Source organism: Lepeophtheirus salmonis, chromosome 7 (assembly GCF_016086655.4).
Source record: "Lepeophtheirus salmonis chromosome 7, UVic_Lsal_1.4, whole genome shotgun sequence".
NCBI lineage: Eukaryota > Metazoa > Arthropoda > Copepoda > Siphonostomatoida > Caligidae > Lepeophtheirus > Lepeophtheirus salmonis.
The window spans coordinates 18,943,031-18,959,029 of record NC_052137.2 but is presented as its reverse complement, the minus strand read 5'-3'; the positions used below and the strand labels follow the sequence as shown (position 1 = coordinate 18,959,029).

General features: G+C 29.3%; 2 protein-coding genes across 7 annotated transcripts in view; one reads left to right on the top strand and one right to left on the bottom strand.

Moving 5' to 3' along the window:
* The window catches only part of LOC121121834 (neuronal calcium sensor 1), a 202,557-nt gene that overhangs the window by 31,421 nt on the left and 155,137 nt on the right, over positions 1-15,999 (bottom strand). The gene's annotated exons all lie outside the window — the stretch shown is intronic.
* On the top strand, positions 4,355-7,046 carry LOC139906055 (uncharacterized). 2 transcript variants are annotated; one of them, XM_071890165.1, is made up of 5 exons: positions 4,355-4,853; positions 5,878-6,003; positions 6,061-6,244; positions 6,313-6,440; positions 6,492-7,046. In XM_071890165.1, exons 2-5 carry the CDS (start codon positions 5,900-5,902, stop codon positions 6,976-6,978), a joined length of 903 nt encoding a protein of 300 aa, XP_071746266.1. In that variant the 5' UTR covers positions 4,355-4,853; positions 5,878-5,899; the 3' UTR covers positions 6,979-7,046. The 2 variants fall into 2 exon arrangements, with proteins under 2 accessions (XP_071746266.1, XP_071746265.1); XM_071890164.1 differs by having other exon boundaries at positions 4,355-6,003.

Below are 15,999 nucleotides of genomic sequence, written 5' to 3'. Positions count from 1 at the left end.
AAAGATTGCCACAGCGTAAAATTTTTATGAAGGTTAGGGGTGGTCGAGAGTTGGTGACTTCAAGCTTAATTTAGTTTTATATATTTCTTTTGGGAACGATTTATTTGACTTAGGAATTCCTGTTCGGGCACAGATGTAACTCGGTTATCTATACTATTTTATCCCTGCAAAAAAGGGTGTACTATAATTTCAACTTTGGCTAAAGGAAATAAATTGATTAGTTAACTTTTTTTATCAGCATTGTAGTGAATCATAGGATTACCTCTTTTGTATCTCGCAACCTATCTTCCTAAATAAACAAAAGAAAAGGTCAAAATGACTTGGTGGTTATGCTATTTAAAAAAAAAAAAAAAATCTAACTTTGTCTGAATAACTGGATTTTTGATTTTTTTTTGAGAAAAAAATTATTATTTGAATTTTTCCAAGAAATTTAAGTTTTTAATTTATTTTCTACAATATTTAATTTTTTGTCAACAGCTATGTATTTTTGAAAATTTAACCTTGAAATTTTTTTGCAAAAAGATTATTTTTTTTGGGAACCGCTGTGGATTATTGATTTTTTTTTTCGAAAAAATTTAACTTTAAGTGAATAACCATGTATTTTGATAAAAAATATCCAAAAAGCCAATTAGTTGAAGTATAATTTTTGAATTTATTTCACCCAAAAAATTTATTTTTTGTGAACAACTGTGGATTTTAGAAATTTTATATGAACATGATAGTGAATCAGAGTGGAATATCAATTCTCTTGTGGAATTACCGATTACTATTATGTGTGTAAAACATAACAAATGTGACGTCATATCATACCTTATTTGTTAGGTGATACTATAATCTATACTTATACAATCACAATAAAGTTGAAAAGATAATGTCTTGACATCTAAACACTATTGAAGAACTAAAAAACCTGGTTATATAAATACACTTGACAAATTCCAATATAACATTCACTACATAAAGAAGTCTTCCTTGTGGAATAAAATTACTTTACTTACTAAAGAAGGAATTCTGTCATGGGAAGCTTATAATGCTTTCTCTACACATAAAATAATTTGTTTCATTTATTCCACTAGTTCTTGTGATATTATTATTATTTTGTTCATAGGAAGTGCGTAGTAAATAAGTAGAAAGTGAAGGTCTGAATGTCTATCTTCAATAATGGCATGTGTATTTCTTTACATATTACCTACTAGCAGGTTTATTAGGTGTCGACAGCAGACAGACAAACCTTGTTGTAATAACATTATCTTATATAATTAAAATAATGTATGATGTTTGTTCCGCTGAGAAAAACAATGATTAAAACATTTATTTCATAAATGGAGAAAGATACGAAGTGGTCCAGAATTTTGAGTGACTTACGTAGGGCCCGAGCCCGATTCATGGGCTCTGGAGTTCAAGTTTTTTTTTTATAAGTTGATTTTTTTCATAAAACAAGATCGAATTCCCGTGTTTCATAGTTTTTTTTTAAGGTACGGGTTGTCGATTCGAAAATAAACCATAAAAATTAAATATCCAACAAAGGAAAGATTAGTGGCATCAATTTCATTTAGATGACGGAACGTTTAATGTAAATATAAACCATACTAGAGGAGAGAGTTTGAATTGAGTTACTCGTTAGTTCAAGTTTATGCCTGATGTGGATGGATTTTTTCTTTGGTAAATTAGAATATAGGTATCTGATTCCACTCATTTTTCTAATGAATTAATTACTTTTCAATTGTATATTCTAGACACTCGTCCCCTACCTTAAATTTGATACACAGAGTTCGGAGGAGGAAGATATCATGGCATATCTTTGGATATCATCTTCTTTAATAGAAGCCTCATTCATTTTTTATGAAGATACAAATTAACATCAAGGATCGTGATAGTGACTTCTATCATGTCTTAAGAATGAATACATCCGTTACTCCAGCGTTATTTGTATTTCCAAATATAGAAACTATCTCCGACCTCTGCTATTTTTAATAACACTAATTAAAGTTATTATATGACAATATATGTCTTAGTTTGGAAAAACTACCCCAACATTCTATTCCCAGGACATCCATCCTCCGTACTATTGACTCCTGAGACATTAATTCTCAAAGATCATAATTAACCCCCCTCCCTCTCCATCCCTTTTGATTCGCTCTTTCTTATCAATTAATGTAGCTGTTTATAATAAAAAGATCTATAATTTTTAGTCTTAAAATTTAAATAAATCACATAGCGTACTTATAATATTTATCCTAGGTACATTACTAGGGTAAATACTCTTGATTACTTTATATTTTCTATCTCTTTTAGCCTAAATTATAGATGTACTTTAAAATAATTATTTCATTAATTTGAAATTTCTTTATTTTTTGTTTTCAATTTCTTTATTTTGTTTTTGAAATTTCTTTATCTTGTTTAAATGTTTATATTAATAAAATATATATTATATTGTTTAAACCAAATTATCAAAATAGTCATATACCTTTGCATTCTTTAAATCAATAGATTAATGAATTTACTTTTAAATTTATCTTAGTATTTTAAACATTACTACTTGATGACTTGTGGAAGTAGACCACAAGTTATAAAGAAATAATTTCATAACCTCATTATGAGGTTATAGATAAGGTTTATTTACATAACTTTATAAAAAGTAGAGTAAGTTACTCCAACTAACACTACCATTAATTTTGTTATTGAAGTTTAGTTTTGGAAGGTTTTCTTGTTTTACTAGTTGAGGTGAAATTTTTTAAAGCCACGAGCTGTATTTATCGGAAATTATATTTTAGTCTGGAGAACAGTGCATTGGCTTCAAAGCCAGCCACGGCGAACACAATGAAAATTTCAGTAAAAGTAACTACTTCATGCTACTCTTCCATGAAATATATAATTTTATTAGCAGTGAAAATATATTTTTGGTACATTTTCGGGTTTTGTTTTCTATTATAATTTTGAAATTGCATCAAGACATTCCTATGATGTGGCAACGTAACAATAAAGACAAGTAAGTTAGCTAATGAACTGTGTTTGTTCAGTATGCCAAGAATCACAACTTTCACTCTAGTATTTGGGTAACTTCATACCAAGTAACGTATGCCATCCGATAAAGGATGGACTTGAGGGCTTACATTTATCCAAAGAGTGTAATATAAGCACGGAGTATTATCTATTAGAGATAAATAGACCAGGAAAGGCCCGAAGTGGAGAAGATAGAGAGAGCACCGGTTGATGACAAGAAATAGGTATTCTGTCAACAATCTGTATCTGGAGAATAAAATTGTTCCATCTGCAGCCCTAAATGTTACGCTTCAGAACCTTCCAGCGTTGTGATTGGGGGAAAATGAAAATGATTGGACGTATCTAAAGTGTTCATATTGACAATCTGTTTAGGAAGTGCATCAGAGAGAAACTAATCAAAAGCAAGAAAAACAATCAAAAAGGATGATGCAACTCTTCTCAATGCAATTTAAGAAGACTGATCTACATTTTAGTATTAAAAAAACACCTGAACCCTCTGGTTGCGGAGGAGCTGGATAACGGTCTTAAACCCCCACCAAAGTCAAACATACCTTTACAGAGCCCACTAAGTATAATACAAAAAAAAATTAATCCCTTGAGTTGTGTGAATAACGAAGGTTATTGATGCTTCATAAAGGGTTGACAGTGGCTAATGACCCTCATTTTCGACCAGCGGTTCACTTGCAAAACCCATGGGCTGGTTGTATTATACTGAAAGTGATAATTCCTCTTCTTGAACCTGCGGTTCTTTTGGACAACCATGGGTGGTGTTATAATATAATCTCAAAAGGAATCCTTGATGCTCTGTGAAGTGGTGACGGTGGATAATGGTCCCCCTGCACAACCTGTTGGCCAAGTTATATTTTGCAAAATAAAATGAAGTCTCTCGTAACAATTTTTAATCATACAATAATTTGATAGTGGGAATACAATATAAATTTCAATGAAAATGCACTAGGGTATCAAATTGCTTGCAATGAAATTTTATCATAAACAAATCCTTAATGATGAAATTGCTTAGCAACAAATTTTTTAATAATCAAATTACCCACAATCATTTTACCTGACACTTTAAGGGAAGTTAATATCACCATTGACCTCTCTATTTGTAATTTTATAGATTGACAGGCATTTTGCAAAATGCCCGATTTTCTACACTGCCCATAACATATATATTTTGTTTGAATGTCTACTTGTGTGTAAAAAAAGCAATTAACAAAGAGTGCGCTCTCCATCTCTCCAGTAATCCCTGACAAAGGTTATTATATTACATTGTAATAAAATACACTTATTATTTGTGATTATAAAAAAAAAGAAACATCATCAAATTTATTAATAAATAATTAGCTTCAGCAACATACTGAGAGGATTATTACGTAGTAATCTGTTGATTGTTTACTGCCACTGATTATTTGATTTACTAAACTGAGGAGTTAGTATTTTTTCACTTATAAAGTGGTTCTCGTGTGAGTGCAAATTTGTGGGGTCGTCTTCAAAGCAGGTGTAACTGTGGAAATATCACCGTGCACAATACCCGTTAATAAGTAATTCTGACCAACTTAAACTTTTTGTTTATCTAATCCAGGTGGACACCAAAAAAAAATTTTCACTTTAGTTTCTCTTATTTTCTGGGTTTGCTGATTTATATTCGGGTTTTAAAATTTTTGTTCTGCAATAAATTAGGTGCTTTAAGATTCGATTTAAATAAACAAACATAAATTATATATTACAATATTTATTTGAATTTTTAAATTATTTGACAGACAAAAACGAGGACCATACATCACCAGCAATAAAACTAAAATATGCACCTCCACGTGCAAAAACAAAAGAAGAAAGGAAAAAACTTCGTAAGAAAAAAATTGCTACAAAGCGTTGGTTTATCAAAGATTATCAACACATATGTGTTGATAATCTTTCTGCTACAACAAATAGAAAGCTTAGTATACCAAGACCAAAGATTGATTGTATTGCATATAAAGAAAGAAATGAAGTGAAAAATATGAGTGAGGAACGGATTTAGAATCATAGATGTTCAAATTATGTGGAAAATATAACTTTGGATCTGGTTGAAAGTCAAAGGTTGAGATCAAATTGGATAGAAAGTATCAGTTTGGATTTTGACCAAATTGAATTTGATATTAGTAGACGTTGAGGTCAAACTATAATCACCTTTATCATGAGTGATGCAAATCTGGTGTATTTTTTAGATGGCCCATTTTTTTTTTTTTTTTGAATTGGTAGTCTGAAAAATGAATTTTCTTTTCCTTAGCAGTTATAATTTTTATTTTAAGTGAACATCCTTTCCTAAATAGATTCAATTATTATATTCACAACCTGATTGAACATTCGTGGTGCTCATAAAAGACAGAGCGTAACCCTGAGAGTTTGTTGCAAAATTATAATTGTGAGTCAATGGTGGACTTAAAGTAGAATTGAGGATCGATATTGAAGTAATTGTAGCAAATGTCTTTCCTTATATCTTTTTCTCCTTCCTTTCTTGTCACAACTGATTGTAGCTTATCTAATAAAATGCCCTGATCATTTTTTTTTTCTTCCAAAACATTCTTCAGATTTTCAGGGTTACCATGTTGATTTTCCTTTTTTTTTAACATGCCTATTCTAAATTGAAATTATATTATTATTCATCATCCTCCACCCATGCGTCCGTGGAACGGGCAGGCGCATACTAGTATTTATACAATTCTTTATTTCACAATAAGGGGAATATAATGTTATAATTTACCAAAGGTGTACATTACTTACTTACAGGGAAGTAAGAATTCAAATAATATACCTGTTAGAAATATAACTTCAATTGATCTCTTTTGCTTGATTTAGTCAACGTTGCAATAAGTATTATTCTAAATTTAGGTATAATAATCTTCATTTGTCTATGAAGTTCGAATGGAAGAGTTTGATACACTTGAGAATGACTTTGACATTTCTCTTTGTGTTTGTAACTGCTGAAATTATACTATGGAACCTTGACCTAAAACTGTATGTATTTGGGGTTCTACGTTCTAATAAAATGAAGACTATTTACCTTAATCACAGGTCCACTCCTCAAACAAACAATTCCTTGGATATGAATGGAACACTAAAAAATATTAGGCAGCTACGAGACATACTCATCAAAGGCTCAGCAAAAAACGAACTACCAATCAAAGGTATACCAAAATATCCAGAGAAAACTTATAACATACCTCCAACAATTCACATGATTTGGGTATGGTCTGAAGTAAGTCAACTCCAATAGATAGATCATATGTATGAAAAAACCAAAATAAATTTCTTAATCTTGCTTAGATTCCGCAAAAATATATCAGGAACGTACTATTGATACACAAAATGAATCCACATTTTAATATTTATTTGTGGTTAGATCAGAACTCCCTTCAAAATTCAACTTTGATTTCCTTCATTAATCGTGAAAGGTCTGTTATGTGTATATAAATTTAGGGTATATTTTTTAATTCTATTTTTAGACTCACAGTAAAGAACGTAGAATCTCTTCAGCTTAACGTTCCAGAGCTTATTTATGATGCAAGAAAATTAGAAAGAAAAGGAATACTATCAGATTTATTACGATATGAAATTGTTTTTAGTTTTGGAGGCATTTATATTGATATTGATACCATAGCACTAAAACCATTTCCTATCGATATATTTAGTAAGAGCTTCGTAGCTTATACAGATGTAAATTTTAATAATCTAAATGGTGCTTTCTTTGGATTTCCCAAAGGATCTCTATTTTTGAAATTCATGTTAAATTTTGTAAGATACAAAACTTATAGAAAATATGTTCCTGTTGTAATACTTACTGCTGGGCCTCCTATATTAACTACAGCTTTTGTTCATTATAATGACTCAAACATCAATTGTATACATCAAAAATATTTGATATCTCCACGAGTGGAGGAATCATTTTCATATCAAACCATGGATGCAAATTGGGTTACAAAAAAGAACTAATTTCTTTAATACTAATGAAAATATAGTCATCTTATAATTATAAATAAATAAATTTTAAAAATACGAAATCGGTGATTTAATGTATTGAAAACTGATTCCACACATAATTACTTTTTTCAGGAGTATCAAATCCTTACGTACATAATTATAGAGCGGACAGGCAAAAAATAACGACATAAATATGAAGGGGAAAAATATATGCTTCTATTCTACGTATTCAAAGATTCAATTAATCCGTTCATTCGAGCAACATTCATTTGAGCAAGTATTTATTTGGGCGAGCTTCTTTTCAGCGTCGTTCATTTAAGCCAAGATATGCCTCTAAGTATCTTGATTTCAGTGACATTTTCAAATACATAGTAAACATTGTAAGATAAATTACGACATTATTAAACGTCCTCACTCACCCGAGTGGTGTTAAAATCAAATGGGAAAAGTCTGGAAGAAGCAACTTATCGGATTTCGTCTCAACTCTGTAAGCTTTTGTAGAGAATGAACTGACAAAGTATATTCATTGTGATGACATTCAAACCCTTTGATGGATGGTTCCTCTTAGAGTAGAATTTAAAAAAAAGGATGTGCAGTCTCCGATCACTTTCGTTGTCCAATGTTATCAGAGTAAACCTTATGAACCATTTTTAACTTGATTACAAAACTATATTTATATTTTTTTCTTTTAATGAGAAGGTTTAACGAGAGCAGTGTTCATTTTATCAGTTTCGTATCGTCTTCGTCTTGTCGAGTCTTGTTTTCTTCAGCCAATATTCTTCGTCAGTCATTCTTCATCATTATCTCTGCATTTGCCAGAATTTTGCCTGCCTCATAATATTTTATTCGTCAGACATAGTCATTGTTTCTTCATAGTTATCTTTTATTGTGTGTTCTTATTTGTATTCTGACATAATTTTATCATGAATATTATATCAGCCTCGAGTAGCTGACGAGCCATGAGTACTTGGCTAGTCACGTGTAAAACTCGTCTTTTAAGACGTAATGATTTTACAAAAAGCGTACAGACAATAAAAATATCAGTGCGAATGATTGGAAAAACTTCGCAAGAGATATTCATTTCATTTATACTCGTGCTAATTATGAATTCACATGTAGTATGTACAAAAACCATTTCACATTCATTAATTGTCTTTCGTAGTTCCCCATCTTCAAATTAGAGTCCAGAAGGTGTCTAATTTGACAAACAGAAAAAAAAACCGCATAGAAAACTTTCATTCTAAATTCAAAAATCAATATTTTTGTTCACAGTTTCATGAATCTACGTTATGTAAAAAGATTCATTGTACTTAATTGAAAGACCAGCTTTTTAAAGATGCTTAAGTACAAAAGAAAAGTTATTATTCTAATAATACAGATGATTGCTGTAAAAGCAAGATGAATATCGTAAAACCCGAATGGAGGCAAGTTGTATTTTACGATTGTAATAAAGCCATGATTAATTATTTTAATCTAGCAGTGGGGGTAACATTTCAAATTGAACAACGACTGCACCTAGGGGTATTCGGGACTAACTAATACATAGAGTAATGCCTATTTGTAGATCGATGTATATATATTCTAGAGTTTAATTATGAGTAAGGAAGGGATCTGTGTAAAGAAAAAAACTGTTTACCGATAAAAAAGGAAAAACTGTCGATGCGTGTGCTCTTTATTATTTTTTTTATTTTATTGTTGAATAAGTCGTGAGTGTGTTAACATCGCCCTTTAAAAGAAGAATTATTGGCAATCTTTGGTGTATCAACATATAAATAAGCATAAATAAATAATTATGATATTTTTTCTTCACTAATGCTATTTTAATTGAAGACGGTTCTCCTCTTTACAGCATTAATTTATTTTCTCCCTGCAAAACCATATAAAATTAATTAAGTTTTACAAAATATCTTGCTCCATCCTTCTCTTTAGATCCAATTTCTCCTAATCAGATGTTTAATACATGTAAGAATATGTATCAATACGCACAAGATATGACTTGTAGGTAAAACGAAGTGAGTAACTCTTGCTCAAGTAATAGACCACGCGTAGACTTGAATAATATGACAAAATGGTATAAATAATGTCATGGGAAAGAGGGAACACAAATTAAACATGTTTTTTTTTTAAATTATCATTTTCTAAAAAAACAAAACATTCAATGAATTTCTCTCCAAGAGGTCATAAGAATTATCCCTTATTCTGAACATATAGAACATGCCTTGTTTGATAATGATTGAGAAGAAATAATAATACATAATATATCCTCTAAAGCAGTTCAACCCCCGTGGTTTAATGTTTAAGGCGGGTCTACTACTTATACTCACTTCAAGTAGTATTTTGTAGCAAAATTGTCAAGAAACTCGTAGAACACAAATAATACGTACAAACTATGAAAAATATTTCCTAAATAAATAAAAAATTTAATGAGAAAACAGAGAAATCAGATTTTTTTACTGATTTATTTTATATAAAAGGTCATTCGATGAAATTATGGGGCAGAGCAAAAATTTTAATTTAAAAAAGAACTCAAAATAACCAATCCCCTTCCTAAATATAATCCTGCAGACACCCCTGAACAATGTTGCCAGATTAGCCTTTTTTGAAGCAGTTTACCCTTGAAAAATTAGATATGCCCTAAATAAGAAATAAATATGAGGTGTATAATAGTTTTGTTATGTGAAATTTAATTTAATAGGTTCTGTGGCCCATTAAAATATTTCAAGTGGCAATGTGTCTCATTATATTAAAAAAATGGACATCCCTACTCTAAAATCTTCAAAAAATAATTTTTGTTTCTCCAATTACTAATTTAGAACACGGAATTCAGAGGAGTATTTCATGAATAAAACATACTCAATTTATTAACTGATGTCTTACACTTACAACTACTAAAGCAATTTTAGCCCAACCTTTCGGATGCAAAAATTATTTCTTAAGCACTTTGAGGGAAAAAAAATTGTCCCCCCCCCCTTCCTATCTCCAAAATAACTTTTTTTTATTTTATTTTCTTGCAATGTAATTAGAAGAGAGTCGTAATTATATTGATCATTAAATCCTTTTTATGTGTACTATGTTATTCAATGTTTAGGATGACCTTGATTTAATCTTTGGTTGTAATTTAATTAAAAAAAGTATGTTTCTAAAGTTTTAGTCTTCCAATGGCGTTTTTTGACTTCTATAGCCGTTTATAATTGACTTTTTTAACGACAATCTCTATTTGTAAAGGGATTCAGTTGCTTTTACTTTTTTAAATTATTTATATGTTCCCCTTTTTGGGGGGAGGATGCCGCACTGAGATAAAGCAAGATATGTAAATTGTGTGTATTTTTTTATTGTGATGTGCTGCGAGCTGAATGATAATTTTCGAGTTTAAAAAAAAATTACGAGCTTTACTTGTTACTCGCTCAAATACTCCTTACTTGCCTGAACACTACTCTAACGCTTTTTGCGCCCTAAAAAACTTGTGAGTCAAACAAATCACATTTTTCATGAATTATCGGAACTTGTCATTTAAAAATGTGTGTAGTTCTCTAGAGAACTCAGTGTTTTTAATTGAATATATTAAATATGTTCAATTAAAAGGATCTTACTATAAGAATAATACAAGTATATCAGAAGGATTAAAACAAATTTTATATAAGGTACTACTGCTGACCACACCAAAATGTTTTCTAATTTATGTTCCACAAATTAATCTAAAAATTTGTTTAACTTATTTGAATCGTGCCACAAGCGTAATTCAACAGTTTATATAGTCAATAAATCAATATGGTTATAAATTGTAAAAATATGTTTTTAGTGGTACTGATGCTTATTAATGTACGTTCATATTAATAATAATAAATAGAAAAATAAAAGTTTTTAGACGGTTAATTAATTCCAAGCAATGTTGAGTACTCCCGCTAGTCTTTAAAAAATCAAACTAAGATTTTTTATATGGCCCATTCTCAAATCGTCAGGGAAATTTTCGGTTTCTTTTTTGTTTACAAATACTTATTAATCAAGCAAAATTTCCCTCTCATGTTTCTTAATTTCAGACACTAGGCAATAACAAAAATGCCCTATAAAGTATATTTTGTATAACTAAAACATATTTACAATAAAAATAAAATATTTTAATATAAATCTGTATTTAATTGATTTGTTCCAAATTTGGTAGATCAGGCACACATACATGTATAATCATATGGTCAAATATATCACATTGGGCATACAAATGCAAAATGTCGTATGTATGTATGTATATGGATTTATAAGTCGATCATGCTTAAAATAATAATTACATAACTCATAGGATTCATAGCACAAAATTTTAGAGTGGATGAGGAGCAATCAAAATACGGGCAAGCCTATTAATTTTTAGATTTCACTAAGTTTCTAACAGATGTATAATTATTCTATTCATTAATTATGTTCATTATACGTTCATTGCTCATAAATTACAATTTTGTTTGAATTAATTGAATAAATATTTTATTGTCGTAAAATTCTTAGTTGATATTTTTAAAATATGCTTAGAATCAAGCAAATAATATAATATTAATATTATGTTAACAAACTTTCTGAGGATGGTTTTTATGGATAAGTTTTAGTGGACAGATAATGATTAATAAATAGTAAGGAGGAATTCCAAAAAAATTAGGTACTATACTTGTATTACCAGTTACATCGAAACTCATGAATTAAATTAGTATAAATATGATTATTACTTAATAAAATGTATTCTATCTATCCGGATATACACATAATAAATCTATTTGATTAATATTATAATAGTATGTGTTAGTTATTGTCTTCAACGACTAATATTTTAATCTATGACAAATGTATATTTTTATTTTTGGAGTTTAGATATCTGCTGTAATTGATAAAGCCTTTGTTTATTGTGTGATGATTTTTTTATTGTTCTACTTTCATTTGGCCATCTTCTAATCTCTGATAATGTAATATTGGATTTAAAAAGATCCTTATGAATATGTACAAATAGTGAATCAAAAGCTACTCAATATTGTCATCAGCGATACTGTCAGATGTCAAGGAGTTGTATTTTACATATCATGATATATATAGCAAGGTCCATTATATAAGTCACAAAATACTAAGAATTTAATAAACTACTACATTTTCCCCCGATAATGTGCGCAAGTTGATAGAGCTCAACCATATAAATAAATTCGATAAAATACAACTAATAGAGGTTGATTCGTTTCACCTTTTAATTATATTTATTTATCTTGTGCCTTTACAATAAAATTTGTATGAAAATTATGAGCGATGATGAAACAAGAACAATTTTTTTTCTTTCAGTCAGTCAAATGACTTATCTTCAAACATATATATATATATATAGGTAGAATTGGAGAGAAAACAGAGATCACTTCCATATTAAAAATTGTATGTGAGGATGATCATTCTTTTGAAGAATTATTTTGACATATATCAAATTCAATATTACGAGTATATCGTAAACGGAGCTATTCACAAGTAATTTTTACAACCACTAGTAGAATCTCAATTATTAAGAGATAAGCTCTAATTAAGCCTTATAAGTAAAATCCAATATAATGCGAATCCAAGTCAAGTCACGTGTTTTTGGGTACGTGATTTAGTGAGTTTCAAGTCTTGAGTCTTATTAAAATCTGAACTTTGTCGTTTTGACGAGGAATTCTAGACGAGTTACGAGTCTTTCTTATTGCGTCCTAGTCAAGCCTGAATTTTTTTTTTTTTGTGCAAATCGAGTTCTCCTGGATTTCGTAGTCCCAATTTAATAAAAGTTAACTCCAACCCCTTTTCGAGTCTCCAATTCTGATTAATGAGTTATAATTATAATTAATTGATGCCTAAATAAACTGAAAAATATTTTCTTCACTTCATTTCTATGTATTTAATGTATCTAAAGAAAGCAGCACGTACTTTCAATAGGTTGTGTGAGCTATTCAAGTCCTGATGTTAAAGATCTTTTTGATTTAGTACAAGATCAATTAAATTATTACTGCATAAACAGGACGTAAATGATAATTATGTACTTTTTAGAGTGGTTAATTAACATTTACCTGAATATTAATATCTGAGGCTTTAGGTCCCTCTCCAATTTCAAAAATTGCCGCTGAATTTACATAGTTGTACTACTAGGATACTTATCCCGTAGACAACTACCCCCTTCCAAAATTACTATGACCTATTGGACTGGAATATTAAAATCCCTTTTTTAGCATTCATCTTTTAAAAAAACAAAAACCCGTTTATTGAACGCTGTTCAATTTTGCATTCCGTTCACAAACTTACATATTCATGCGCTACCCTAAGGATTTGAATGGGAGTCAATCCATAAAACATAAAAGATGTAGTCTTGAAATATTGAACACTTGTGTTTGAAAACACCACACAACAAGTATTTTTAAATTATAAATTAAACCACAAAAATACGCTAAAAATACTTAGAACTCTTTTTTCTCTATAAATAACTATTATTAAAATAGAAATAATTTTATAAGCAATATTCCAGGAATAAAATTAAAACTGGATTAGAGATATCTCTTAACACCTGACTACAAATTATAATAAAGTACCATCAAACTTTCAAGTCCTCTAAATCATTGCACGTGTATCCCTTAGCAAATCCAATGTATAACAAAGGAAGTACTGTCCTTAGGACAAGATTGAACTTGACCAAACCAATTTAAAAATGATAGTTTTCCAAAAAATTGAGTGTACATACGTTTTCACTTGTCGTTCGAATTCAAACGATTTTCCCCTTCATAAATAATACAATATTAAATAAAATACTATTAATGATTTTAATATTATTGTACACGGCATTCCTGGAGTAATTTGGGGTCGGCTAAAAGATGAACTTTGTTTTAATAATATAGGAGCTAACTCCCCAAGAAATGATCATTGATACTCTCCGTTTTTCACGAGCACACTCACACGTAACTACTTATATCAATTCATATGACGTCTTCTGTCTTGAAGAATGAAAGAATAATAATAAGAGCTTGAGAAAAAAAATTATATGTTGTGATGACTCTTGAGTACTTTTTATTGTTAGTGTGATCATTAATAAAAATTGTTCAAAATTCTTTTTAACATACCTGCGTTTATATTTTTTTCAAATATTTAATATATACTGAAAATGCACGTGAATTATATTAATATACATAAAGGACCATTAACAAAAAAAAAAAAAGTCAGTAGTGCCCTTGTTATTCATGCACACGCCTGGAATATTTCATTAATACGACTACATTATTAAATTTTCTATCAAAAATATATATATGATTGTAAATTAGGGTGATGCAATTGCCCCAACATTATCAGAATCAGCAGAACCTAATTTTTGGCACTGAGGCTATATAATTGGAACCCAAATACAAAATTTTAGTAAATTCGGTTAAGATTAAGGTAGTTATTTTTCTTGTTAGGTTGTAAATACAATATTTACAACCTAAATTTAAATTTATATGATGTTAAAATGATAATTCATAAGAAAAAAATGAAGAAAGGTTTTCCTTTTTTCATTTTCTGTACTGAAGTTTAGTAATGTCTATTATATTTAATAAAAGGTCTAGGCGCGATCACTTATTTCTCTTTACAATTTAGGAAATTAAAGTTAAATTTTTTTATAAAATTACATAATCTCTTTTTGTTCCTAGAAATATTTTATTAAAAACATGTTTTTAAAATAATGTAAAAATTTTTTTTCTTTGCTTTATACATGTCTAGAAATTGCAATTTTTGCAAGTGGAAAACGGTATCCAATTTCTAATTTAGGAGGGAACTAAATCACTCTAATATACATCACGGAGCACTATATACTGTAGATCCTGTTCATTCATGTGATTCTACATGTACATGCCTGTAATATTTTAAGAATACGAATACGTTGTTATTTGTGTTTTTAACAAAAAAACAAGCTGGGATACTTTTTCTCAATATTGCGACAGTATGATAAAGATATCCGTAAATATGGGTACTATAATTTATATTAATTTAAAAAAGTGATTAAGTTCTTAGGAGACACGGTTATTAAGGGTAACTGAACCTGATAAAAATTGGTTATTTGGTAACACTGATCATAAAAGATACTGTGACGTCATGGCGTGAAAATTATTATTAACGAAGAGGGTATAAGTATTCATGTTCCAAGAATAAGGAAAGGAAGAAAGGTATTAAGAACATGCCTCACAACTGAAATTGATTATATTGATGATATCAAAATTCGATTTAAAGTTCAAATACCGGACGATCAAATTGACGGAACTTGTATATAATAGTTTCATGTAAAAATTGAAACTAACATCTATCATATTAATAACTTGTTAGACAGCTTTTCAGTGGTTTAATATTGTATTTGACTCTTTAAAAAATCCTCTTTGATTTTTCATTGAAGTAAAAAAACCTTTTAATGAGAATTTTTCTGTTTCATCCAAAAAAAAAAAAAAAAATCCCAGCTTGCTTTTACGTTATTGCCACACACTTCTTAGATCAATATATACAATACATCCGGTGATTTGTTTTCCTATATTCATACCGACAAAAATTACTTTATTTATATAGATATATCCTAATATATATAACTCATTTTCAAAATTTGAGATAAATAATAATATTACGGGAGTGCTAAAGATATAAATATCAATTGGTATGATTGACTTATTTGGCGAAGTACCAGATGGTTTTGGTCCATTTTTCTGTTTTTTTTGAATAAAAGGTTGAAGGGGGGCAAATTGTATAATGATACAGTTATCTGGGATGCACGCAGTACTATTATTTTGTTGGGTAGGGGGCCAATTTTATTAATATATATATTTTTTTTTTATAAATATCAAGTACATAAAACTTTTTTTTTGAAACTTTTCAGTGTAATTGGAATAAACCACAAATTATAAAAATAAATAAATTTTGGCATTGAAAATTATCTAGGCAACACAGATTTTGATATAATTTTATTGTTGTAAAAATCCCTCAAAAGTAGGGCTTTTTGGCCCTTATTCTTCCTACGCCTTCCTGTAGTGTATACATACACGACTG